Here is a 27,346-nt window from a genome sequence, read left to right as displayed (position 1 = left end):
CCTAGGTGTTGAGAGGAATTGCCTATTTCCATATGCTTTCTCTTGTGCTTCTGGAATTACCATGAGGATACCCTGTAGGTAGCCTCTTAAAAAAAAAAAAAAAAAAAAAAAAAAGGCTTTTGAGGGAAGCTGCCTCAGTTGAATGCAGACGTGCAGCTGGAAGCAGAGGCATGCCAGTTAATCTGAAGAATTGTTAGCATGATCATAAATACTTTCTCATATATGGGGTGAGCTATGTGAGCATTCATTATATAGCATTGTTGTGACCATAGTGGAGTGTTGCATAAACTATTTCCATTGCCACCAAAAGAGTTTTATTTTCTTCCTAATGGTTTGAATCAAAATCCTAAAATCCAATTCAATGCACCAAACTTAGTTATAGAACTGAAAGTGAAGAAGAGATGGTTCCCCACAGGAATTCATGTTGCGCTTACCAGAAGATGATATAAAAAATGTTGAGAAGCCAAAATGACAGGTTCTCATTACGTCATCCTTGAAGGGGCTGTTGGAACCTGTATCCCATATTAAGCCAGCAAGCAGCCTTTTTACATCTATACCCAGGTGTATAGGGCAGAGCTCAACCAGAGCTAAGAACCAGTCACCAATTGGCCAGCTAGGGATGCCCAATACATAGTGATTGGTGCTCCACCAAAATCAGAAAGACCTAACCCCTAACTTTTCTCCCTTTCCAGGCCAGAATGGATAAGCGGGGTTTGTTAGGCTAGCATGCTGCTATTTAGTAAGTCACTGCCCTTCTCTGCAAGGCCAGTTCAACTCAGAAACATTGTGGGCAGAATGGTTGCTGGGTCCTGATTTAGAGCAGTCTTTTCTTTGCCACCTCTGGGCTTTAGCTGTACTCTGGGGCTTTAATCTCTAGTGGGGTGGGTGTCCCACCAAGTCTGTCCTTGAGAAAGAACAGACCTGAATTGAAAGCATGACATGCAATAAATAGAACCCTTTTGCCCTGCTCCATAGGGTCATTAAACTTCCTAGTGAATATCATTGAAAATTAAACTTATTTTTAAAACTGCAGTGGCTCTATTTTGCTTTCTTCTCCCAAATCCCACCTTTCTACCTTGACCTTTTCCTGCTGTTAGGCAGCTGCTGTCTTTAAGGAATGCCGCTTGGCTCCAAGATATTCATGGGGCATTTCTGATGGCATTGCTTTGGGAAAGGGCATGATTCTGCCTCTTTGTAACAGTATCATCTTCCAAAGCTGCATGGCAACTCATCCCTTCTGCAGGGCGTCCATCGTGTGGAAGCATTTGGAGCTATGAAGAGAAGGCTCTGTTTCCTCTACTCCCAGGGGTCGCCCATCACTCTTGCTGTACTCCACACCCTCCCCCGTTTGAATCCCAACCCTCTTTAGGGAGCTGGGAGACAATATTAGGGGAACGCTGGGGAGGGGGAAAGCAAACACTGGTCAGTGTGTTCACTCTGATTACACTGTTTTGGGTGAGACAATAGCTACTGTGAATACGAGCAGTCAGAGTTCAATGCTGCTTTCTTCCCCTCCTCAATGTAATTTTGATCCAGCCAGGGCTACCCTGGAGGAATTTCAGTCTAACTGGGACAGCCCAACCTGGAAACCAAGCCTCTCTCTGTCGGGGGTGGCTCCTCTAATCATTTGGGAGGTTATTGGGACCGAGCTTAGAACATCCCATGATCGTGGGCCACTCCCACCCCACCATAGCTTCCACACACCAGCTTGACTATTATTAAGACACATCTTTGATATAGGCATGATTGCAAGAACCAATTACTAGGCTGTTGTCCTTTACCCAAACCCACCAACCGCTGTTTTGTGATGCAATGGCTGGGGTTGCCATTTCTCCCCACCAGCTGGTGCCACATTTGGTTCTGCCTCTAGGAGGCACCAGAGGGAGATGGCAAAGTTGGAGGCTGTAAGAGGGCCTCTCACCTTCTCGTTCCCATCAGCTTCATCCTGGCAATAGCAGTTTGTGTCAGTCTCTAGCTTTCTCAGCATACTCAGTACCAGCCTCTTAATCATTACTCTGCTCCACGATTTACATAATTTTCCTACTTAAAAAAAGCCAGCCAGATGCAATGGCTCACATGTGTAATGTCAATACGTTGGGAGGGAGAGGTATCAGGATTGCTTGAGGCTTTTTTTTTTTTTTTTTTGAGACAGAGTTCCTCTCTTGTTACCCAGGCTGGAGTGCAATGGCTCGATCTCGGCTCACCACAACCTCCGCCTCCTGGGTTCAGGAAATTCTCCTGCCTCAGCCTCCTGAGTAGCTGGGATTACAGGCACACGCCACCATGCCCAGCTAATTTTTTGTATTTTTAGTAGAGACGGGGTTTCACCATGTTGACCAGACTGGGCAATATAGTGAGACCCCATCCCTACAAAAAAATGGAAAGTAGGCCAGTTGTGGTGGTGCACATCTCTAGTCCCGGCTCTTCAGGAGGCTGAGGTGGGAGGATAATTTGAGCCCAGGAGTTTGAGGCTGCAGTGAGCTATGATTGTACACTGTACACCAGCCTGGGCAACAGAGTGAGACCCTGTCTCAAAACAACAACAACAACAACAAAAAAAACAGAAACCACCTCTGGTGTCTGTTTTTATTGTGTTTGTTTTGTTTTGTTGGTTTTTTAAAAATCTCAGCTCTGTGTTTACAATTTCACTCACAACAAAGAAGGGAAGCATCCACAGCTGGTACAATAGGGAACCCGGTCCCCTCCTTCCTAAAGATCCAATTTCGTCCCGGGTGGTGGATAAGGCTAAGAAGATAAAAAATGACCTTTCACCTCCAGGGACAGTAATGTAAAATTAATTTGAGGCTTTGAAACTAATGAGCTTGCCCATCCTGGTGTGTACGCCGTGAATAACACAGTATGTGCACAGCCAGAAACCCAGCAATCTTTCTTCCTCAGATGGAGGTTGGGGTGGGAGGAGGGGAAGAGAAAGAAACTCATTTTGAAAAATAATCCTCAGAGGAGAGAGGTCTGCTAGGTCTTCATAAACCCAGTATTAGAGAGAGGAAGGGGGAGGGGAGGAAAAGAGAGAGAGAGAGAGGGAAAGAGAGAGAGAATTATGTGCCTTTAATCTGCTTAGCTTTTCACTGCCGAATAGCTAAAGGGCTCAGACAGGCAAGAGTATTGTGAGGTGGTTAAGTCCATGAACTTGGAGTTAGACCTCTTGTGGTCCAGGCTTGATTTGTGACTTTTTAGCTATGTGATCTCCAGCATGTTTTTAAACTTGTGTTTTGGGGATGTTTGGATTAGATAGGAAAAGGAAACTACTTACGTTTAGGCTAAGAATCTGGTTATTTTTGCATTTTTTGACGGTGATTGAGGAAGGCGGGAGCAATTTGAGGGTGATTGAGCCACAGAATATGAAGTCTGAGGTTTCTGCTCTGACAAGAGGAAATGTCTAACAGCAGGAGACAAGGAAACTGGGCTAATGGGAACCATGGGGAAACTAGCTTTGGCACCTCCAGAGAATGAACTGTCTCATAGCCTAGCTGATCAGCCATGGAAATGGCTGCCTAGAGAGGCAGTGAGCAGCCCACCCCTGTAGGTATGCAAGCGGAAGCTCTCTCCACTATAAGAAAAGATGTATTCATTTATTTCTAAGGATCTTTCTCCCTGTTCAAATGCTGGCTCTTCCACTTGCTAATTGTGTTGCCTGGGTCACTGAATCTCTTGGAGACTAGGATGCTTTATCTGTGAATCAGGCCAGTGGTGCTATTGGCCTCCCTTTTATGATCTCCCTCCCTTTCCCTTGTACTCCCTCCCTGCCACAAACTAATGCTCATGATGTGCTGGGCACTGTGCTAGGCTGGGGAGATACTCAGAGGAAGAAGACGATATAAGCACTCCCTGGAAAGAAAAAACTCAAACATTTAATTTTAGGTTTAGAAGGAGACAGACAGATGGACAGCATCTATGGAATTTTAAAGCAATTCCATGGATGCACTGATAGAGGTATGCACTGAGTATTCTGGAAGCACAGGGAGGTGGCACGTAACTCTTCAGGTGTGAGGCAGAGATGGGGTCAGAGAATGCTTTGGTACTGGGCATTGGTGTAATATATTTAGATGTTGGGGTATCTCTGGCAGAGGAAGCCATGTGAACAAAGACCCATGGACAAGAAGACAGCATGGTGCGCGGGGGAACTATATAAAAGGCAGCACAGCTAGAATGCAAAATGTGAGGGAAAAATGATGGGAGATGAGGCTGAAGAGGCAGACAGGGGCTAGATCACAGAGGTCCTTGTCTTCCATGCTACAAATGTAAGCCATGAAACGTCAATGGCTGATTTTAAGTAGGAGACTGGCATGGTTGGGTTTCCACTTGGAATGATCTCTCTGAAGACTGTGTAGAGGATGAGTGAGGAGATGGCAAGACCAGAGCACCAGCTAGCAGTGTTGAAGTCAGGAAGTCATCTAAGTCAGAATGACGATGCCACAAACCAGGCTTCTTACGGGGTTGTGGTGAGAATCTGATGAGGGGATGCCCCAGGAAGCTTGTAGTAAAACATGAACTGCTTCCCACAAGCCAAGGGTCATTATAATTATGATCACTCTATAAAATACTGGTTTGGGTGCCCATCATATAAACTGGGTCCCCCCATCACTTACTCAAACAGTGGCAGTAAAATCCATACATTGCATCAAAACCAGTATAAATGATAGTTGTATTTAACAAGTATCTTTTAAAAAGCAATGAAACCACTGGCTTGAGAAATAATTTTGCAGATGCTTCTGGGATACAGAGGACTAAATTTTGGTGCTGCTGGAAAGAAAGGGGGAGAGAAGCACAAGATTAAATTTTGGGCAAATTTGAAATGCACGATTAAATGCATGCAAACTGGGAGGGCAGATGATACTCTTTGAATAAAACTTATAATAGATTTGGCACAAGAGGGTACTGGAGATGGGCCCAAATGTCTCAAATTTGCTGAACTGTTTTTATAGACAGCTGGGAATTCACCAGTATTATCCTTTTTTTTTTTTTTTTTTTAACCAGAATATTTTGGATTTTGTAGACATGCCCTGGAATGCCCCATCTCAGGGAAGGCTAGAGGAATGTCTCAGTGCAAGTGTGGTGTCTGCTTCTAGTGATGTTTATGGCAGAGCTGAAAATTGTCTTTAAAATTAACAATAGATGTGCATAAATCTTCCTCAGTTACCTAGCAACCGATACAAGAGGACACTGAAGTTCACAGGGCTGGGTGGAGGTAAACCTGTTTTAGGAAATACCTGGAAGCATTTTTGTAATGCCTGGAGATTACTGGGAGAGAGAGGAAAACAAATTCACATGACTAATTAAATGTCTGAATTTCTCTGTTTTTTTTGTTTTTGTTCCTGGGTTTTTTTGTTTGTTTGTTTTTAGTAAAAATTAAATCAAATAACAAAAACCTTCTCTAAATCTCTAAGGCTTCTAGCAACAATGAAACTTTTACCAAGACAAGCTAATTTCTGAGGTTTTTTTCAAGGCTAAAATTTTTGGCCATATATTAGGTGTATTGCCTCATGAGTAAAATGAGAGGTCAAACTAGGGGAATTATAGTTTCATCCACATTTCTAGGGTGTATGGGGGAATAGGGCTTTTAGATCAGTTTTGTTGAATCAGACACCAAAGGCATGAATCTGGAATCCAAGTGAATTTTTTAAAAAAGAAAAGGTGTTGAAATAATGAAGTGAAGAGACATGGGACTTAAGGAATACACACACACACACACATATACATTTATTCTCTGGTGTATGTATGTATGTATTTTTATTTATAAAAATCAGTTTATACATGAGGGTGTAGGTTACAGATTCAACACTACATGGCCCAGCAGCTACATCCCTTGTCTGGGACCACAGTGAGCCTGAGAATGGGGTCCTAGGGCTTCCAGATCTGTTGATTTTTCAAATAGCCGGAAATCCAGAATTTGTATAGAATCTCCTATTGTTAAAACATTGACAACTAATTTGAAGTGTTTTTAAAAAGCACTGTGTGGGCTAAACAAAGTGACTCTGCCTTAAAGCAAAAGTTCCAAACGTATAATTCTCTTTGTACATATTATATAGTTAATTAAGACTCACTTTATTTGATGGAGTGAAGATGAGCTTGTGCAGGCCACTGGCTAACACAGTTTATCCCATGCCTCCCACATACCAAGCACGGTGCCATGGACTTTTCACATCTGGCATTCTCAGAATCCTCTGAAAGGTGGGTGATACCTTTTGGCTGTGTCCCTACCCAAATCTCATCTTGAATTGTAGCTCCCATAATTCCCACGTGTTGTGGGAGGAAGTCAGTGGGAGGTAAATGAATCATGGGACAGTTCCTCACATACTATTCTCGTGATAGTGAATAAGTCTCATGAGACCTGATGTTTTTATAAGGGGTTTCTGCTGTGACTTGGCTCTCGTTGTCTCTTGCTGCCGCCCTGTACAAAGTGCCTTTGGTCTTCCGCCATGATTGTGAGGCCTCCCCACATGCAGGAAACTGTGAGTCGTTTAAACCTCTTCATCTTCCCAGTCTCAGGCATTTCTTTCTCAGCAGTGTGAAAATGGACTAATACAGTGGGTGTTATTTATCACAGGAGTTTGGTCTATAGTATAAAGATGAGGATGCTGAGGCTGGGATCCCACAAGGGCATGCTGAAGATCAGGTAGCTCCTTAGTCCTTGACCCTCCATTTCAAGTCTCATCTCTCTGACTCTAACTCTCCAGCTGCCTGCTCTTAGGAGTCTGACTCACCTGCAACATTTCTCTGAAGATGTGTTAGGAAGCTGTCTTAGTTTGCTAGGGCTGTCATAACCAAGTACCACAGACTGGGTGGCTTAAACAACAGACATTTATTTTCTCCTAATTCTGCAGGCTGGAAGTCCAAGATCAAGGCTGATTTCTTCTGAGGCCTCTCCCCCTGGCTTGCAGATAGCTGTCTTCTCCCTGCGTCTTCATACGGTCGTGTGTGTGTGCGTGTGTGTGTGTGTGTGTGTGTGTGTGTGTTCCCTGATCTTATAAGGACACCAGTTATATTGGGTAAGGAGCCACCTGAATGATCTATTTTTACCTTACTTACCTCTTTAAAGATTGTATTTCCAGTTACAGTCACATTCTGAGGTGTTGGGGATTAGGACTTCAACATACGAATTTGGGGTGTTGAGGGCATAATTCACCCTGCAACAGAAGCCATCAAATTTTTCCCCTCACTTCTTGTCCTTTCATATTATTATTATTGGAAGGACAGGGAGGGGTTTCCTGAGCCCAGGGAATTGGAACACCTGAGGGGAGGTGCTTATCTCCTGACCCCCACCCCTCAAGGTGACCTGGCTGGCTGCAGCTCAGCCCCTGAAGAAGGTGGTGTATTTGCACACTGCAGCCACAGTTAACCAGTTCCCAAACTACAGCTTCAATGTTTCAGAATGCATAAAACATGAGATCACATTTAGCAATGGCACCGTTTTATTTGGCATCACTGACTATATCTGTGTGTCTTCATCTAAAATAATACTGATGTAGACGAGAAGCATTATTTATCATGTCAAAAATTAGAAACAACCTCAGTGTCCAACAATAGGGTTTAATAGGATAGAATGGTGTGCAGCCTTTGGAAACTGCTGTGGAAAGTATTTCTGGTGTGAGAAAATAATCATGACAGCTGAAGTGAGGGGAGAAGCAGGTTGCAAATAAACAGGTATAGTTTGATCCCAATTTTTCAAAAAAGGTTTATTACAGGTACATATTCCTATGTATATTATGTGTGTGTATATGTGTGTTCATCTGGAAGGGTATACTCCAAAATATGTAAAATTGTTTTCTTGCAGTGATGGAATTATGTGGCCTTTAATTTTTTTTCTTCGGTATTTCTAAGTGTGTGTCTCATATATTCTAAAATAGACGTATTACTTTTGCAATTCAGGGGAAAATCTTAAAGATAAAAATCTTTAAGATTTAAGAAATCCACTCAGTTTATAGAAAGTTTCCTCTAACTTAGCCTTTTTCGTAAGGAGCTGCCTCACATCTTTTCACATAGGGCTATATTTACAAAAATGTAATTTACTCACCATTTTCCAGATACAGCTCTTAGCTACAATTACCTGGATTCTAGAATAATTTTTGTGACTGGCCTGAGAACCTCTTCTCTATTTTTGTTTTTCCACCTGGCTCTATTTTCTCGATAAAGAAGTTTTAGGAGTGAACGCAGAGAATGGGTGGAGTCCCACAGACCAGGAAAAAAAAAAAAAAAAACCCTAAAAATAAATAAATCAGTGAACTAGTTTAATGTGTTTAAAATATCATCTAAGGAGACCCAAAAAGAAGCAGGATGTAACTTCACAGTGACTTTGTTCCTTCTGTTTCTCTTTACTTATTTGAGACATCCTTTAAGCACACTTCCCTTTTAATAGAATGTGCTTTGATTGGCTAAATAATGCTATGATGTTATGTTTTTACAAAGGAGAGGTTTGTGGAGGATAATGCTGTCAGGTTTGGAAGCGGCAGTGGAGATCACATTGCCCAGCTCTTGGCATCATTGGTTCCCAAAGCTCTGAATCCCCTGGAGAGCTTTTGTAAAAGGTCAGCACTCCACAACGTGACAGAAATAGAAGGGGCCTGGGGCTGTGGATTGTGAAAGCTGTGATTCTTTTGATGCTCAGCCAGTTTGAGGAACCCACTTCCCTGTGGTTCCTGCATTCCTTCCTCAATATCACAATAGGTGGTTACCTGAACACTTGTAGAGATGGAGAATTTTCTACCTCAAGAGCTAGCCTTTTTCATTCTTGGACTGCTGTGCCATTGTAATTCTTTCTTTCTTTCTTTCTTTCTTTCTTTCTTTCTTTCTTTCTTTCTTTCTCTCTCTCTTTTTTTTTTTTTTTTTTTTTTTTTTGCATATAATCTGTATTCCTCCAATAATTCAGGGAGCAAAAAATAGAGGCATTTTGCTAGTGTAATCCAAATAAATCCTGACGCCCCATGTGGTCCAATCTCTGCATAGAGTCACATCTTCCAAAATGAAAATAATTACAATGGCAACTACAATTACAATACTCAGAGAATGTTATAAGGGGCCCAATTGATAACCCATGGTAGTGTTGTTTCTCAAATATTTTTCCCTTTTCTTCTTGATTTTCTCAGTTATACCAGAGCTGCTCATTAACCACCCCAGCCCCAACCCTAAACCTCTCCAAGAGTAGCCCACTTGGTCTTTTAAGCTCTCTTATAGTGAATTATACCATCACACTTAGAATCTTAGCCTCTGAATGAGCTAAACCTGATCACATAATCTCTCTGTCAGCTCCCTTATCTGTAAATGGGCAACCATAAAAATCTTACTCAAGGGGTTGTGAGAATTAAATTAACTTGAGTAAAGTGCTTAGCACTGCAAAATGTTGGCTCTCTACATACACCAACATTTCCATTTTTCTTTATACAATTCCTTTTGTGGAGAGGACAGGAAGAAGAGAAGGGTGAGTCTGCTAGGAAGTGAAGAGAACCTGGTGAAAGACTTAGAGCAAGAGCCAGCAAACTATGCTGGATCAAACTGGACCTATCACCTGCTTTTGTAAATAAAGCTTTGTTGAAACACTGTCACGCTCCTTCATCTATGGCACTTTTGTACTACAATTGCAGAGTTGAGTTGTTGCAATAAAGACTGTGTGAGCCACAAAGCCTTAAATATTTCCTGTCTGACCCTGTATAGAAAAAAATGCCAACTCCTGATTTAGAATATAAAAACAGAATCACTTTTTCATAGTTTGCCATTGACGAGATGAATGTCATATGAGACTTTCTCTTTCAAGTGAAGTAGTTATCTATTGTCAGAGTTTCTGCATCTAAGTCAACCCTTACCAAGAGCAAGAGTTAACATCTCTGAGGCCTAATCAAAAGTAAGATTATGTTCTTTAGAAGCCTGGCTAGTTCTACTAGGAATACAAGGAATGCAGTGTGAGATAGTATTGCAGTTCTGATAAGGCCACTGGGACAAAGATGCCCAAGGGCTCATACATGTCTGTGCTTCTCCTCTTCTCAGGCACAAAGCTAGTTGATGCTTCGCAGTTCTCTTGCAGTAAAGGAGGCCATGTCTCAAGCTTGTGCCAATGAAACTGGGGGAAAATATGTCTACCACTCCTCACTGACTCTTTACCTTCTCTTGTCTGCAGGTCAGATTCAGACAATCCAGTAGAGCACTCTGAAATTTAAAGAAAGTTGTCCAATAGAATTTTCTGGAATTACAGAAATCTTCTATTTTTTGTATCCAGTATCTAGTCACATGTGGCTATTGAGCACTGGAAATGTGGCTAATGCAACTGAGAAAGTGAATTTTACTTTTGATTCATTTAAATGTTAATGGTCACATATGACTTATGATTGCCATATTGGACATCTCAGGTCTGGAAGATGGCAGATGTAGCCCTTAGAAGAAACATAGGCCTGAATGTCTGGGCACAGCAGAGCACCACCTTCTCACTCACTCTTCCCCTCCTCCCACCCCACCCCCCCCCCCGCCCCGACCCTGATCGCCGCTTCCCTTGTATCAGACTGTGATTTGAGCAAAAGCATGAAGCGGTCTTTTGATAGGCCTGTGAGACTTGCTGTTCATTGGACTAGCTAGGCTGCTCTGACTCATACAGACCCAAATCCTGGCAATGACTTTTATGAAGAAATGACAATTCAGTCTACTACTTGTCTATTTTATATGCCCAAGGAATGTGAGGGGCCTCTGCTTGGATCTACTTTTCAACCTACTCTATGGCATTGATTATCCTGTCTAAAAGACAAAAAAGGTGACTTCATGGGCACTTAACATCTTGGCCTTACTGGCCCCAGCTGCATGCTATGTAGGAAGTTTTGGTCCCATTTAAACTGAAGTTCCAGTTGTTGTTTTACAACCATTTAAAATTGTACATGTCCCATACATGACAGGGAAAGGGTCATCTGGTTGGATGATTTTCGGCTTGGAAGAAGAGAACACAAAAGAAAAGCATACGTTTTAATACTCAAGAGACCCGATTCTCTGCTGAAGAGGAAATGAACTACATATCTAAAATGATCCTGCCAAGAGGCCAAACAGACTATGCTTTCTTGGGGGAGTTCTCAGTGGTGATGAGAACCACTCTTTTTTTTTTTTAAGTCATTTCCAAGGTGAGATATTGACTTGCTGCTGAAGCAGGACAACTGGTCTCTCTTTCATTGGTAGAAGCAGAGTAAAGGTCTTGCAAGTTTCAATCCAAGGCAAGAAGAGCTAGGACTGTACCAGCTATCTCACCTACTCTGTGCCCACCTGTTTCTGGATGAGGCACTCTGACGTACATTTTACTGTAAAGAGAACCAACTTTGGAATCAAATGGAACCTCTATATTAAAATCCTGAATTCGTCACTAGCTTGGACAAGTCACTGCTCTTCTCTGGGCCTTGTTTTCTTCCAATTAGGATTAATAGTAAGCCTGCCCCACAGAGCTGTAGCAAGGTCAAAATGAATGGTGGCCTATAGAAGCATTTAAAATAGGCCTTCATATAGAGCCAATACCTGGCGAGACTGAGGGTTTGAACCACAGAGTTCCACTCTGGTAAATCACAGACGGGCTGCAGGATGGTTCTTTAAGAAGGATATGTTATGGGGAACAGTGCTTCTCAAGCTCCAATGTGCATTCATATCACTTAGGGATATTGTTTAAATGCGTATCCTGAGTTACTAGATTATGCAATTCAAATTAGCTTGCAGATAATTTCATGGCTGCCGGTCTCCAGCATCACCTTTGAGAAGCAAGGAATTAGACCTGATCTATCTCCTTCTTCTGTTATCTATGTAAAAGAGATATACTGTCCACTTTGCGTAGTGAGAAGGCAGGTACAAAGGAAGGATGAGGATAATGTAGCATGAGCATACAGAAGGAAAATCTAGGCGGATGAGTAAAGAAATCATGGGAAAAGAGATGGAATAGAGGCATTCAATCCTGACTAGATTTTAAATTCACCTGGAGAGCTTGAAGAAAACTGTCCATTGTCTGATCCCACCCCAGGAATACTGATTTAATTGATTAGGATGGGGCCAGACATGACATATTAAAGAAAATAGCTCCCCGGATTATTCTAGTGTGTGGCCAGGGTTAAGAACTGCTGGGCTAGACAAAAGGGACAACTTTCCCAGATGGAAAGAATCAGAAAGGGGCCGTGAGCCCCTGTAGAGACCAACACATTCTGACCAATGAACATAATTAATTTGTTGTAATTGACTTTACACTCTTGAAGCCCATGTGTAGACCTCCTTCTTGTTACCAGAAGCCAGCTCAGACATGGCCCTTTGCCAACGTCAATACACAATTCAGCCCTCTTCCAGGATTCCCTAAGATCTAGGCATGCCAAGCATCTGAAAATAGTATGGTTTTACAGAAGATTCCCTACGCCCTGGGATGGGGCCAGCTTAGGCACTGAACATTTTGTTTGAGCAATCCCCATTGGACACATCTCTCCCCTGATTCCCTGTCTGCACAGCCAATAAGGTGATTCTCCTTTGTCACCCACTTAGCCCTTACCCATTCTTTTATTCCTTTACAAGACAGAGCTGAGTTTAGCTCTGTTGTAGGGGCTCCATATTTGTGGAGCATGGCAAACACAAAGCCCTTCAGAAACCCAGGCCCACCCTCTTTAGAAATATGTTATAAACTGTTGGGGCCGATGAGGTTCTTCCAGTGGGTGTCAAGCTGGACAGTTTCTGGTAAGAAGAAGAAAGTATAGCAGGTGGAAATCTCAGCCAAAGAACAGGGCCATGGGAAGCCTTTGCCTAAAAGGTCATGCAGTCCACAGTTCTGCTGCACAACTGCAGCCTGGAATCACACGGGGAGTTGTTAGAATGCCGATGGCTGGGCTGTACTCCCCAGAGATTCTGATTTAATTGGCCTGGGCATTAGAATTCTCTTAAAGTTTCCCAAGTCATTCATGATACACAGCCAAATTTGAGAGACATTGTTCTAAAGAGGCTTAGTGCTAAAGGGCAAATGAAAAGGACACCCAGTCCTACATTGCCATTGCAATTGCTTTGTCCTTATTGCTGATCTGTTTAGTTTTGTTTTGAGTCTTCTAATCCCTTCAGTTGAACTCTCCAAAATTCTGCCATTGGAAAGTATAAGCACAGAAAGGTTGGGAACTACTCAGTAATTCTGAATCTCAGTGAGACAAAGAGGCCATTAAATGTCTCTCTCTCTCTCTCTCTCTCTCTCTCTCTCTCTCTCTGTGTGTGTGTGTGTGTGTGTGTGTGTGTGCAAGCGCGCATGTGTGTCAAAAAAATTATTTTTAAGTTAACATTGAGGAGAAAAATCAGCTCTGTATGGCAAACCAATAACCTTGGTTTCTCGATGATGCTCAAGGATAGACTAGGGAAATAGGGGAAATAGTGTGCGTGGAAACTCCCTCTCCTCTCTTTTCATAGTCTCTATTTAATTGATGGAAGCTATGATGAACTCAGCCAATGCAAAAACAAGATACAAAGGCTAGAGAAGAGCTCGGGGAAAGGAGCAGCTTTGCCAAGTGAGCTGGAGAGAGTGGTCGGGGATTAAGGGGAAACAAATGCAGTCAAGGGAGAAAGAGCAAGAGAAAGTCCACTCAGCTGCCCCAAGAGCAAGAGAAAGTCCACTCAGCTGCCCCAAAACATGCTGTTACCTCGGACCCATACTGGTCCTTCAAATGCATTTTTGTGTGAAGGGGTACTGGGTGCACCCAGCAGATGCACAGCAGGGCAGTCGTGTGTGTGTGTGTGTGTGTGTGTGTGTGTGTGTGTGTGTGTGCGTGTGTGTGTCTGCATGTGTGGGAGAAAGAGAGAGTATCTTCATAGAAAGCTATCCCCAAAGGCAGGAACGGATCATGAAACCCTGGGAAAACAAACCTAGGCTTCATGCCTTCCAAAAGCTCCTTCTCTTACCAGCATACATGTCAGGGAAGTCACACAGCTTCAGCGAATGTTCGTTTCCTTTTCTGACCTCACTGTGAGGTTTGAGTCCCAATATAATACTTTTGAATGTGCTCTGCAAACAGTAGACTGGAACACAAGTGAAAGGGATTATCAAAAAGTCAGCTTCGCATATTTGTGCTTGTTTAGGGGTATTGGTGGAGAACAGGGAGCACAGTGCTCAAAAGTCCTCAAATCCCTGGTTAAAGGGAGTGACAGAAGAGCTGTGCCAAAAATATACCTCTTTTATTATTATTACAAAAGACATGGGTTCATGGGGAAAACAACTCTAGAAAATTACAAGAAAGTAAAATAATCGTTTTCTTTCTAAAGAAAACTAGTATTTGTCTTACAAGATAATTATGAATATTTGGAACCCATATATATTAACAGTTTCAAAGTGTTTCTTAATTCAAAACAATACTTGCTTCCTACAGAAATTGAGAATATATAGGTAAGAAAAGTAACCAAAACCCCACTATATTCTATCATCTAAAGATACCTCTTAGTCTTCAAGAACTTTAAAAAGTTAAGTAATTATTTTATATTTTCACTTTTAATAGAAGGAAAACACATTCATTTAAAAAAATTAGATAAAAGAGAAACTATTAAATCACTTGAAATTCAATCCCCTAAAACAAATAATCTTAACCAGTAACATATTTTGTTATAGTTGCTGGACTTCTTTTTTCCAAATATGTGTGTATTTTTGAAAGCATAAGAGGTACCCTAGATCTTTTGCAATTGTAAATTCATATTGTTATTTTGTAACCTGGTTTTCAAATGGAACAATATTCACTCAAATTTTCTCATATCCAACATCATTTTTAACATCTAGGCAGAATACCACTGGAAGAGTGTACCATTATTTATTTTTACTTAACGGATCCTTTAATGTTAGGTATTTAGATCACATGTGATTTTTCTTTTTGTCTTAGAAACAACACTGTGGGGAGTGTCCCTCAAACTACATTTGTGCTTTTTTTCTAATTTACTTTTCAGGATAAGCTGAGCCCATGGCATTGAAAAATTCCAAGAAACTGGAAAGTTTCCAAGGCTTTTCAAAGAGAAAGATTTATGCTGTTTAGTGTAGTACTTTGTATCTTTTCAGATATTTTTGCTTTAAACATATTAGGATGTATTTGTAAATTTAGGATTATTTACATCCTGTGAAATAGCCCACCTGCACTCTCTTTATTCCTATTAACTCCTGATTTAGTTCTTCCTGATGACATGTCTAATTCATGCCAAGACAAGAAATCGTATGGACTACAGAAGACTGCTCACTGGGAAGGAGGAGGAAAGCCCCTCTATAATCCCACCACTAAGAGAAAATCATGTTTCTAGTCATCCTCAACTCCCCCACCACTCATGGCTTTAAATACTCTTTTTAAAATTACCATTTGTAGACTTCTGACTCAGAGGACGCTTTGATAGAGCTGCGAAGCGTTGACTACTATTCAGGGAGATTTTACCCCTTTTGCCACATTCAGAATTGTTTCTGGTAGGTCACAGAAATAAGTGTGCACCTGGGTGAGGCTGCTCTGAGCGGCTGTGTTCTTCCCCAGTTTAGAAAGCACTTTTTGGACACATTGCTGAGGTTTCCCGCAGGTATGTAAGAACAGCGGGCCAGAAGCTTCGCCTCGCTTAAAAGTCACAGATTTATATAAGAAAAAATAGAAAAGCCAAGCTGCACAAGATGGGAACCTATATATAGGTCAAGAGAGGGGGAGACACAGAGCTTCTCACTGCAGTTGATCCATATTTGATGTAAAAAGGCCTCAGGCAACAAGAGCACAATTCTTAATTTTAGATAAATACTTTTACATTTCTGGTTATTAAAAGAACACATGTTCATTATAGGAAAGAGATTTAAGAGGGAGAAAGGAAACAAAAACTTATAATTTCATGATTAATACATTTTAATGTGTTATGTATTTCCTTCCAGTTTCTTGATGCATATTTTAGGACCAATTACAGGCAAACAGTCTGTTCGGGTTTTGTTTTTCCACCTTACGTTATAGCAAAGGCGTCTTCCCATGTTGACAATTGTGTATGAGGATCTCTTCAAGTTCCTTTTGTAACTGTATTGCCTTGAGAAATGAAGAAAGAACATACATCAAAGATGTCTATGAGCAGCAAATGCAGTGATAAAGCAAAAGAAAATTGTCTACTATTCACCTGCAGCTGACAGCAAGAATGTTATTTCCTTCCTGGGTTACTAAACTTTGTCTTCCTAAACAAGATAAAGTGGTTGTTGAATAGATAAAGAAGATACTACCTCTCATACGTGAACCGCAGGTGTAAATAAGTCCGTAGACTACTGGTTCAAACTCAGAGAAAATAGAGCAATGGGGAATGGGTTTAGGAGTGGGTTCTTTTTATGGCAAGCATCAGGAGAAACCCATGGAGCTCTGTGTGTGGGGTGGGATTGGGTCACATGCGCATGGCTTATTCATACAACATTTAAAGTCCACTGACATCTTCTTGGCATCTCCTCTTTGACCACGCAACGAAAGTTAAAGACCAGAAACACTCGACCCATGTTCCCAATGACGTTATCATTGCACCCTCCACCAGCCACACCTGAGGCAAGACACCTGCTCCTAGCTCTTGGCGCTCCTTTGAGGGAATTTGAATAAGGCACCGCTTCTTCAAGCTATTCACCCTCCATCTGTTGGAAACTTGTGCTAATTTTGTTACTGATCTTTGCTAAAAATGCTCATAATTAAAATACTAATAGGTGATATCCACAATCAAAATGTGAGCACTTCCCTAACCTTCTGGCCTTTTCCTTCAGATTCGAGGCCACAGGCAGTACAGAGATGAGTGTGTGGTGCCCTGCAGAGAAAGCCAGGTAAGAACCAGCCCTGGAACTGACTATACCCAGGGGCGTTTACCCTCTGTGAGTATATCATCGAATGGCGATAGTGGGTGTTGAGTAACATAGATAAAGCAATATAAAGAAGTCTATCCTTAATGTTCCTTAGTTTTAGAACATTTTTACCAGGGCCAGGATTACAGTGAGGTGAGTGAGACAGGGTTATATAAGTATAGGGTAGAATCTTGTCTTTATTTAAAATGATATTCTGTTCGTCATGGAGTTGTTGTTGTTGTTTGGTGTTAACTTTAATTCTTTAGAATATTGTGTAAAAACATAGTTTATTTTGGTTACTGAGTTTATTAGCATCCCAATACATTTTGCTTTCAAGGTAAAGCCTTTCCTTACCTAACCCTAATTCCAGCCCAGAAACCAAACCAAACTGTACTGTCTGAGCAGTGAAGACAATCAGCTGACACTGATACACTGGATGTGTCTGAGTTGTGTCACCCTATTCTTCTGGATTTGGGGTGTAGGTGGTTTGGGCTTGCCACTCATTTGCTGTGCCACTCCAGACAAACACCTTTTCTTCATCAAAGTTCAGTGTCTTATCTGTAAAACACTAAGTTTGGACAATTATCTTTTTTGACAATGAGAAGAATGTCTTCTTTCAAGAAATATTTACAGAGAACCTACCAGAGGCAGGCATTGTTACGGGCTATAGGGCAACTGAGGTCAAGAAGACAATGTTCTTTCTGTTGTACAACTTGGGTTTGGGTGAGGACAAATAAATAAGCAAATAAGATCACTTTAACGAATGCTACACATCATATTAGTGTGTGCAAGATCCTATCAGTGCGAGAGATGTTACCACAGGGGGCCAGGAAACGTATCTCAGGGAAGATGATATTTGAGTAGAAACATAATGATAAGCAGGCATGTGGCCTGAACTTCTCATACTTACTACCTTTTTCACTCTTTGACAGCTAATCTTTATTTTTAAGATTAAGGGGCGGGGTCTTGCTCTAACACCCAGGCTGGAGGGCAGTGGGTCCATGATAGCTTACTGTAACTTCAAACTCCTGAGCTCTAGCAATCTTCTTGCTTCAGCTTACCAAATAGCTAGGACTACAGGTGTGCACCACCATGACTAGCTAATTTTTTACTTTTAATAGAGATGGGGTCTTGTCAGATTGCCCAAGCTGGTCTGGAGCTCTTGGCCTCAAGAGGCTGTCCTGCCTCACCCTCTGAAAGTGTTAGGACTCCAGGTGTGAGCCATGCCAAGGCCATGACAGCTAATCTTTAATGAGCCTTAGTTTGTGCCTATTTTAATAACTATACATGTCCCAACTCAGCTCTCTCAAGGATGTTGTGAGATAAGGACTCTTGTTATATCATTTAAAAAATTATTGTTGATAAAGAGACAGAGGCACAAAGAGGTTAATTAATTTGGGGAGATCACCAGTTAGTAATTAGTGGAAAAGGTAATGGGAAGAAAGAAACTAAAGGTGCAATGGCTTCAAAGCTTGAATGCAATGATTCATCAGTTACTTAATGAGCATCTACTATATTCTAGGCACTGTAATTAGATAGGCGCAATTAGATAGGGGCGTAATTCCTTCTCCTCCTCCTCCACTGCCTCTTACTCTCCCAACACCTAATGAACGCCAGATTCTAGGGATGGTACAAATCTTTTAAAATAATCCATTTTCGGGGGGTGATATGGCTATTCTATATCTTGGTTGTGGTGGTGGTTTCGGGTCTGTACTAATTTGGCCAAACTGGCAGAATTTGTATACTAAAAAAGGGTGAATTTACTGTATGTGGATTATAACTTTTAAAAAAACTCAACCCTCATCCTTCCATCTCCACTCCCTTACCCCAGCTACAGTGGCAGGGGGGTGTGAAACGGTCCCTGTCCCTTGCTTGGGGACAAGGGTGAGGGAAGAGCCTGCAGGGGTGGGATCAGGTGAGCGCCGGTGGTTGTGCCCAGTGGGCCGGGAAGCCAGGGAAAGGGAGAAAGTGGCCCCAGCTGGGCGGGGGAGGGATGGGAAGAGCTCGTGGACCGCGGGGCGAACACGGGAGGGCGGGGGGATGCCGGGAGAGAGGGAGGGACCTGGGGCGGGGAGGGAAAGGCAGAGGGAAGGGAGGAGGGGTAGCCGTGCGCTCCGGAGCGAGCCGGGGGCTGCGAGGCGGAGACACCCAGGGTAGCGGCCGCCGAGGCTGCCCGCCCAGGCGACCCGCCCTCCCGGCCGCGGCGCGGTCGGACCGACGGACAGCTCTAAGAGCAGGAGGCGCCCGGCCATGTTCAGCCGGAGCTCCCGGAAAAGACTCTCCAGCCGCTCGGTGAGTGTCCCCCGCTCCAGCGGGGCCGATCGCCGGGCACCTCCAGCCGGCCGTGAGCGCCCGCGCGCAGCCCCACTGCGTCCCGCGGCCGCACACCTGTGGCCCCAGGTAAGCCGGCCCCACGGGCGGGGCGCGTCCGGGGCGCAAGAGAGCGCTCCAAGGCGCGGGAGGGATTAAGTTCCGACCCCCAGGCTGGGCGACAGTGTGACCTGAACCTTGGCCCTCAGTGTCAGGGTCTGGGGGTTCCCTGGAAAGCTCCCCTCCCTCCAGGCAGACCGGAATCCCAGCATTAAAGCTCCAGCGTCCAGCCACTTGGAGCTCTAGAGGGGACTTGGACTTTGGGGCTGTCTTTTGGGGTGTCCTCTGCTGCCCTCTTTCCGGGAGCACCAGCCCGGTCCAGGGCGTGCGAGGTTAGCTTCTTGCGGACTCCAGGGAACTGAAGGGTCTTGCTTTTGTTTCTTAGAAACCCGTGACCAAGGTGTCTGGGGGAGACAAAGCCCCAGCCGTGGCCATTTCTCGGTGCTTTGGTGCCCGAGCCCGAGGCAGCCTGCCTGAGTCCGCGCACCCTTCCCCAGGCAGGAGGGAAATCACCCCTGGGGCACCGGCAGCGCCCCGCCCCGTGTCCCCTACACAGAAGAGGAACAGTTGACTCAAATCACAGAAGGTGGGGTGGGAGGGGCAGGTCATCCTGCCTGGGACATGAGTGGGGCTGTGGAGGAGGGAGGCCCCGTGGTGGAGACATGCGTGTGTTGTCTTTTTGTTTTGAAGTTGACCGGACTGGGGCGGATAGAGCGAGGCCAGCCATGTAACGCCTGTGGTGACCAGTGCCCTGGGTTCGCCTTGCATAAATGGAGGTAGGAAGCCTTAAATGCACAACACTACAGCGAGAAAAAATATGCAATATGTAATATACATATATATATATATATATATATATACTCCCCCCTCCCCCCGCCTTAAATCTCACTTGTAAGTCACATGGAAAGAATGCAAAGGCTGCTCCTTTAAGAGCGGAGCTACATCTGCTACAAATATTGGAGGTGGAAGTGGTGGCCAGACACCGGGGGCTGCAGGAGAGCCAAGCTCAGACTGCGTTTCCCTGATGTGAGAGCTGTGGATCCCTAGCACCGGCACTATGTGTCTAGGTAACTCACTCCAAAACAATTCACCCTGGGCCTGGCGGTGTTGCCAAGTGCCACAGTGCTGTGTGTGTAGGATCCCCTGGACTAGCTGGTGTTTTCCAATTGTGTTTTTAATTCAGCGCCTGTAACTCTGGGTCCCAACCACAAATCCATCGCTGCCCGACTGCGCCGTGTCAGCCCTCTTCGGTGGCCAGATGTTTCTTATTAAATGTGCCTTGAATGTTGACTTCCAGGCAGCCCCAGCTTGGATTGGAATGATTACGTTTGGGAGACAAGGGATCTGGGTGCCCTCCCAATGCATCTGTCTGCTGGGGCTCTGGTTGGAAAAAGTTGGGGTGCAGGCTTACAAGCTGTCAGTTTGCTGATTTCAAGCAAGAGATGAATCCTCCCTGGCATCTTCATAAGAAGAAAAAAACTGGTGACAGGAGAGAGTTGTGCAATATCATAACACGTTCTCTCTTGGATTAGTGCATCTTTCCCCCTTTCTCTACCACCCAAGCTGCTTTTGAAGAGGGCTATTTCTGGATACTAGGCAGAAAAGCCTGCTTTGATCCCCTCACCCCCATTAGTGCATCTACACTTTTCCCCAGTTATAAGAAAACTCCCAACCCGCTCCTTCAGAAATTAAATGCTTTTGTTCCTGCTTCAGATGGGTCTGGCAGCCTCTTTGCCTTTGTTTCAGGGCACTGAACGCAACCCTTACAGCTCCTGAGCATTTAATAACTTCTGTGTCAGAGTCAAGGCAGGCGACCTTATAAATATGTAATTGGCGACCATAGGCATTAATCAGTGGTACCGATGTGGTAGCCCAAGTATAGGCCAGCCCCTTGAGCATCCCAAATATGAACATGGAGGAAAACATGAAAATAGGTGTAGAAGCCTGATTTTGTTAACCAAATCCAGAATGATAAAACTACTGAGCGCTTCCTTTTTATTCATCTTGTGCTCTAATGGGGGTGGGAGAGGCAGAGTAATGAACAGCAGAGTAAGTGATTTCCAACTTTCCTCCCCTACTCTGCAGCCCTTGTGTCAACTTCTCAACAGGGCCTTTGTGTGGCAGTGGTGCAGGGTGGGTGTGTAGCCTGACTCCTCTCCTCTCCTGTGTGATCCCTGTCACCTGTCACTGACTCTCCCTAGTTCCCAGTTTCTCTACTGGTAAGTGGGCATAATAAGGACACTTAATGCAGAACATGATTGTGGGGATTAAATTACATCTTGAAAACACATGCTTCATCCAGTCCCAGGTATATCATAAATATCTGCTAGTTTTGTTAATGATTTTTAGCTTCCCCTCAACCGCTGCTCAGGAGGAGTTATAGAACTAGTGCATCTGGGGATGCTAGGGGTCCAGGGCCACTCTAGACCTTCATGATCACAGCTTTATGAAGAATTTTAAGCTGTTTGAATCTAGCTGATTTTGCAAAGGGAAAACAGGTATTTTATTTTTAGCCCGTTATTGAACTATTCTACTACTCTTTTGGAAAGAGACCCTTTCCACAGACTTAGATTTTCGTGCTGAAGCAATTTCCCTACCCCCAGCAGAAAGACTTCACCTTGGCTCTGTGAACAGGATTTTTATGGCACTTTCACCTATTGTGGGAAAGGCACCACCAGCTCCTTGCTCTTACCCCCTCCTTTTCCCCATGGGCATACTTTTGGGTGGCCTTTTGGAGGAGATAACTATTTCTGGGTTACACAACACGGTCTTCTTTTTGGCAGTTTGAAATCCACTTTACATACCTCTCACTGGCGCAAGCTTGAGCCCCTGGAAGAGAGAGTTGGACCAGGCTAGGAAGAAAAGGCTGGCCTGGCAAAGAGGCTGAATGCTGGCTTTGGTCTGACCCAGGGAGAAGGAACTCTCCTTACCCCAAATACCAAAGAACCCTAAGATGATTGCTTGTTGCCTTTGTTCTCTGCATCGTCCTCTTCATTAGTCCCTCTGCTTCCACCCTGGTCCCCCTGCTTCCATCCTGGTCCCCTTCCGGTACTATGTCCACACAGCAGGCATCTCTTAAAAACAGGATAGAATTGTGTTACTGCCTCCCAGCATGACGGCGCTAAAGTTCTAGGGAGGAAGTAAACAAACTTTGCTTCCCTCTGACATGGTGGGACTTTGAAGTCCAGACAGGGCAGGGTTGGCATTTGCAATGGCTTTGGCAGTCTGTGTGACCTTGAGCAAATGACTTAGGTTCCCCCAGTTTCATTTTCCTCACCTGTCAAATTGGCAGGTCTCTACTGAACAAATATTTGAGGGCTTGCTCTGTGCCAGGTGCTCTGGTGACACAGTAAAGAACAAAACAAGATTCTTGCCCTTACTCTACTAATCATCGCATTTTAGATGAGGTAGTCAGGAAAGGATTCTCTGAGTAGAGACATCTGAGCAGAGACCTAAATGAAGCAAGGGAAGAGGATGGTGCTTATTCGCACCTGGTACAGGTACCAGCAACATCAGCATCTCATGGGAGGTTGTTAAAAATGCAAAGTCTCTGGCCCTGCCCCAGATCTCCTCAATCCAAACCTGAGCTTGAACAAGATCCCTGGCTGCTGCTTGTACGCATTAAAGATTGTGAAGCACTGAGTTAAAACATCCAGCACTGTGTATGGCAAATTGCTTTTCCTACATTGAGTCTTCCTCTGTGTCAGGAAAGATGCCCAGGCTCCTGTTGAAGTCTTGCATATTTATGGGGATTATCCTGAGTGATCATACGCTCTTTCCATTTTTGTTATCACCCACACCTTGAGGTAGCAAATGTGGGGCTTTTTTTTTTTTTTAGAATTTCTAAGAAAACAGAAAAAACCTCCAAGAAACAGGGATTTATGGGTCTTAGAGTACAAAGGTCTCGCAATGGTCAGCGGGGCCTCTCTGCTCCACCTGATGTAAGGCAGCTGGGGAGCAAAGGTGGCTACTTCATGGTGCTCCCTGCAGGTGACCTATCCTGGAAGAAACATCACCTCAGCGTGGCCTAGGGGAGACTCTGCAGGGCTGGGCTGCCGAGGGAATTTTCATTAAGGAAGATGAGGGCATCTTCATGGACTGCAGCCAGAACAAAATCATTAATAACTAAGCACTTAGCTTACCCTGCTACAAGATAGCTTTCTGTGTAGGGGTTAATTGGCCTTGCTTGTTTGCAACCAGTTTGAACAGGGAGAGAAAAATAGTCATTTTTACAGTGAAGATTTGCTTATCTACATGCCAAGAACTGATGAATAATAATAGTAATAATTACAGTCATAAGAAAACCGCATCAGCAAAAGAACGCGTGCTTGCTTTGTCCAGGATCATGCTTCTGTGTTTTACATACATTTTAATTTAATCCTTACTAAACCCTATAAAGTAGATGTGATTATTTTCCTGGTGAGAAAACTGAGGCTGAGGATTGTTAAGTAACTTAACCCAAGGTCACCTGGCTAGGGAGAATGCTGCTGGAATTTGGCTCCAAAACCAAATTTGGCTCGTTTTCTTGGGATTCACGGCCTCTTGTTACTTGTTCTAAGGCAGCGCTCACAAACTGGAAGCCTTGAGTCAAATCCAGCTTGCAGATATGTTTTGTTTGATCCATACAACATATTAAATAAGGACGCTTTTTTCTAACATTAAAGCCCAGGTTTCCAGCTTCTGTTGAAAAATCCAAAGATCAAGTAACATCAGGGCTGCTCGTCTGCATTTCCGACAGTAACCGGCAGGAGCTGAGTAGTTGTCTCTTAGATGGGTGTGACCTCAGTTCACTATCTCCAACAATCTAGCTGAGTTCAGGGAACTCTTCAAATATTTAGTGATCTGTCAGGGACTGGAGGTGACTGAAGCTTGCAAATCCTGAAGGAGCAATCTCATCTCCCCAAAAGGAAAGTAAGCTGCTCTATCTGCTACCATTTTAAAGTGTGACAATGCCAGGAAAGTGTTTTACATCTTTTCTACCTTATCATTCATGATAGCCCTAGAAGGTAAGGGCAGTTATTTACATGCCTTATAATAGTAAGGAAACCGAGTCTTAGAGAAATTAAATAATTTGCCTGTGGTTACACAGCCAACTGCTTAATGGTATTTTGTCCCTATCTGACATCAAAAGGCTGTGTTCTGGGCCAGGACTTTTCAAACTTGCATACAAATTACTGAGAGCTCTTGCTCAAAATTCAGATTCTGATTCTGTAGGTTTCAGGTGAGGCCCAAGATTTTATATTTCTACTAAGCTTTAAGATGATGCCGTGAAGCTGATTGAGGGACCACACTTTGAATAGCAAAGGGCTAGGTTGGCGTTAGTGAAAATACAGTCCACTGGACAAATGTGGCCCTTTACCTGTTTTGTATGCCTCATGAATTACTTTTTAGATGGTTGGGGGGAAAAAAATCAAAAGAATATATTTCATGACGTATGAAAATTACATGAAATTCAGATTTTGGTACCCAGAAAAATGTGTTATCTGAACAAAGTCATACACATTTACTTACATCTTATCTATGGCTCAAATATTTAGGTTACCTGTCAGGGACTGGAAGTGATTGGAGCTTGCAAATCCTGAATGAGCAAGATTTTGTGCTACAACGGCAGACTTGAGTAGCTGCAGCTGAGCTTGTACGGCCCAGAAAACCTAAAATATTTAGTATCTGGAGCTCTACAGAAAATATTTGCTGACCCCTCATCTATATCACTATCGAGGGGAACATGCACATAGCGTCTCTTAATTTAGAATAAAGGAACCTGAGAATCTTTTGGAATCAGGGCTAGGGGAAACATCCCTTCCAACCTAGATGAGAATCATGGTAAAATCAAAGGCAACCAAAGAACTAGGGAACAGACCAAAGCATTTTCTAAAGGGCATGTGGAGATGAGGCTTGCAAGACAAGATCAATGAACCTCCAGTGGATTCTAAGCCCCTTGTAATCCCTTTAACGTTTCAGCTTTGCTGATAAATGTAGATTCGACTTCAGCATTAAAAGACGGGCTTTCCTAACAAGCCTCCTGGAGTCCCACTTTCATGGGTAACTGACATGGAATGCCCAATACAGGGGGAGTGTTGTGAGATCATTATAATTATGCAGAGCTGTTTGTCTCCAGACAACGGCTGCCTTTCCAGCCAGGATGCTTTGGCCTGGATGCAGTTGCTCCAGAGGCAGCACTTGCTGTGCCAGCCAAGACTGCGCCTTGAAAAGCATCTCTCCTTAGTTGCCTGGGCGATTGTGTTGATTGAAGCAGCAATTTGGGGTGATGCCGGTCTGGTTTCCGTTAATGGATTGTAATTTGGCTAAGAAATAGGTTCCCACTGATTATTTTGCTTGCAGAGGGAAAACACTTCCTTCAGTCGCTGTTGTGCCAAGAAATGGGAAAGCAAGGAAAGGTGCGTGGAGGGAGGGGGGAAGCATAGATTGAGTTATGCCTAACACCAAGGCAGGGAAAGCTACTTAGCTGATAAGAAGGTTGCAAGTTGGCTCACTTTATGTCACTGGTATATAATAATACACCTGATGGAAGTTGAAATACCTTACAGGGTTATTCTTTCCAGGAAAATATCAATTTATGCCAATATATTTGTATTATCTGTTTTTGGAAATAGATATAACTATTTTAAAAGATGTTAAAATATCTCACATATGTACACACATAAAAAATACATATCACGGAGGGGAAATCCCTTCTTAATCATACCTTCTGGACCCAGGGTTGGCGAACTGCAGCCTCTGGGACAAAATTAGCTTGTTACCTGTTTCGTATGGCCTACTGTCTAAGAATGGTTTTTACTTTTTTAAACGTTGAAAAAAATCAAAAGAAGAATAACATTTTGTGGCATGTAAAAATTATACAAAATTTTGATTTCAGAGTCCATAAATAAAGTTTCATTGGAATACAGCCATGCCTGTTCATTTAGTAACATCTGAGGCTGCTTTTGCAGTAGCTGAGTAGTTGAGACAGCCCTTATGGCCTGCGAAACTGAAAGTGTTTACTCTCTGGCCCTATACAGAATCAGTTTGCTTACCTCTAAGCTAAACATGTATATTGTTTATTATCTGGTATTTATTTCCTTAGGTTCATCCAGGTTATTAATATTACTTTAACAGAAAATACACATTCTACATATTGTCTTTTATAGCTTACTTTCTTCGTACTTAGAAATACTTTCTGGACATCTTTCCGTGTCAGTATATAAAAGTCAAAAACATCTAATATATTTATTAGTTTTCAGAATCCATTGTTTGGATTATCAGTGAGTCAAAATTGCTCTCTTCATGGCCACTGTGGTTGTTTTCCATTGTTCCTAATTAAATGCCACGTAACAACAGCTTTTCTCATGCTACAGACATGCTTGTGTGTTTTTACTCAGTTTTATGTTTCTGTGGTATAATTGGAATTTGCTAGGTGAGAGGAGGTTAACATTTCAAATTTTAAGAACTCTTGCCAAACTGTCCTCTGAAAAGATGGTGCCAATTTCCACCCCCATTCTTTTAAAAACTTGAGTACATTTATGTGCTCTTTGGGCTGAAACTTTGAAACATCTCAGCTTGTATAGCAACCTGGTAATTAATCCTTGTTTAATCACCCTGAGTGACAATTTGTGCTTGATGTCTACTGAGAAAACACAGAGCACTGATGTCAGTCATCTTTTGTTCAAAATAAATTTTGTTTTTAACCATGAAAGTAATACCCACATTCGGTTGAAAGGTTGTCATTCCTCCTGATGCCTGTGTAGTTTAAGGTTGTTGGGATGAGGGAGAACCTAATAAATTTGTTATTTTGTGGTCTCTTGGTTCAAAAAACTCAAAGGTTATCCTTTAACCCAGTTGTTAATAAGTATCCCAGAGGGATTTCCCTGTGGAGAGAGGAAGCATTCCCTAATGGGAATGACTTCCAGATCTTGAGCTTTTTGAGATCAAAGGGATTGAACCTGCCTGTGTATAGAAGGGTCATGGGGACCAATCTGGGAGGGGGGGGATGAGTATTTCTAGACAGTTTCACTTAAACTCCTATGAAGCTTGTAAGGGGTTATATGAAAGGATTATATCTGAGTGGTTAAAGGGACTGACTTTGAAGACATTGTTGGAATTGTAGATTTGGCTTTGTCTCTTACTAGGTAAATAGCCTTGGGCAAGAGACTTGATATTTTTGAGCCTTGATTTTTCTCATCAGAAAAATGGGAT

General features: G+C 43.1%; 1 protein-coding gene and 1 long non-coding RNA gene across 5 annotated transcripts in view; one reads left to right on the top strand and one right to left on the bottom strand.

Moving 5' to 3' along the window:
* The window catches only part of PRICKLE2 (prickle planar cell polarity protein 2), a 395,296-nt gene that overhangs the window by 4,352 nt on the left and 363,598 nt on the right, over positions 1–27,346 (top strand). Inside the window, exons 1-2 of one of the 3 annotated variants that reach the window (XM_010350916.3) lie at positions 18,906–19,075; positions 19,844–19,929. In XM_010350916.3, coding sequence (XP_010349218.1) covers positions 19,034–19,075; positions 19,844–19,929 — 128 coding nt within the window. In that variant the 5' untranslated portion in view covers positions 18,906–19,033. Of the gene's footprint in view, positions 1–16,708; positions 16,766–18,905; positions 19,184–19,843; positions 19,930–27,346 lie in introns of those variants that run through there. The other 2 variants (XM_010350915.3, XM_074404501.1) reach the window with 2 other exon arrangements.
* Positions 9,183–19,149, bottom strand: LOC141585384 (uncharacterized). Of its 2 annotated transcripts, none has more exons than XR_012518809.1 (4): positions 18,999–19,149; positions 15,828–16,001; positions 13,882–13,998; positions 9,183–10,155 (listed from the first exon to the last, which is right to left on the bottom strand). It is a non-coding gene; the product is annotated as an uncharacterized LOC141585384 (long non-coding RNA). The 2 variants fall into 2 exon arrangements; XR_012518810.1 differs by having other exon boundaries at positions 15,926–16,001.

The sequence above is a fragment of the Saimiri boliviensis genome, chromosome 8, assembly GCF_048565385.1.
Source record: "Saimiri boliviensis isolate mSaiBol1 chromosome 8, mSaiBol1.pri, whole genome shotgun sequence".
Classification (NCBI taxonomy): Eukaryota; Metazoa; Chordata; class Mammalia; order Primates; family Cebidae; genus Saimiri; species Saimiri boliviensis.
The sequence above is the reverse complement of the archived record's forward strand: the minus strand, read 5'-3'. Positions and strand labels throughout refer to the sequence as shown.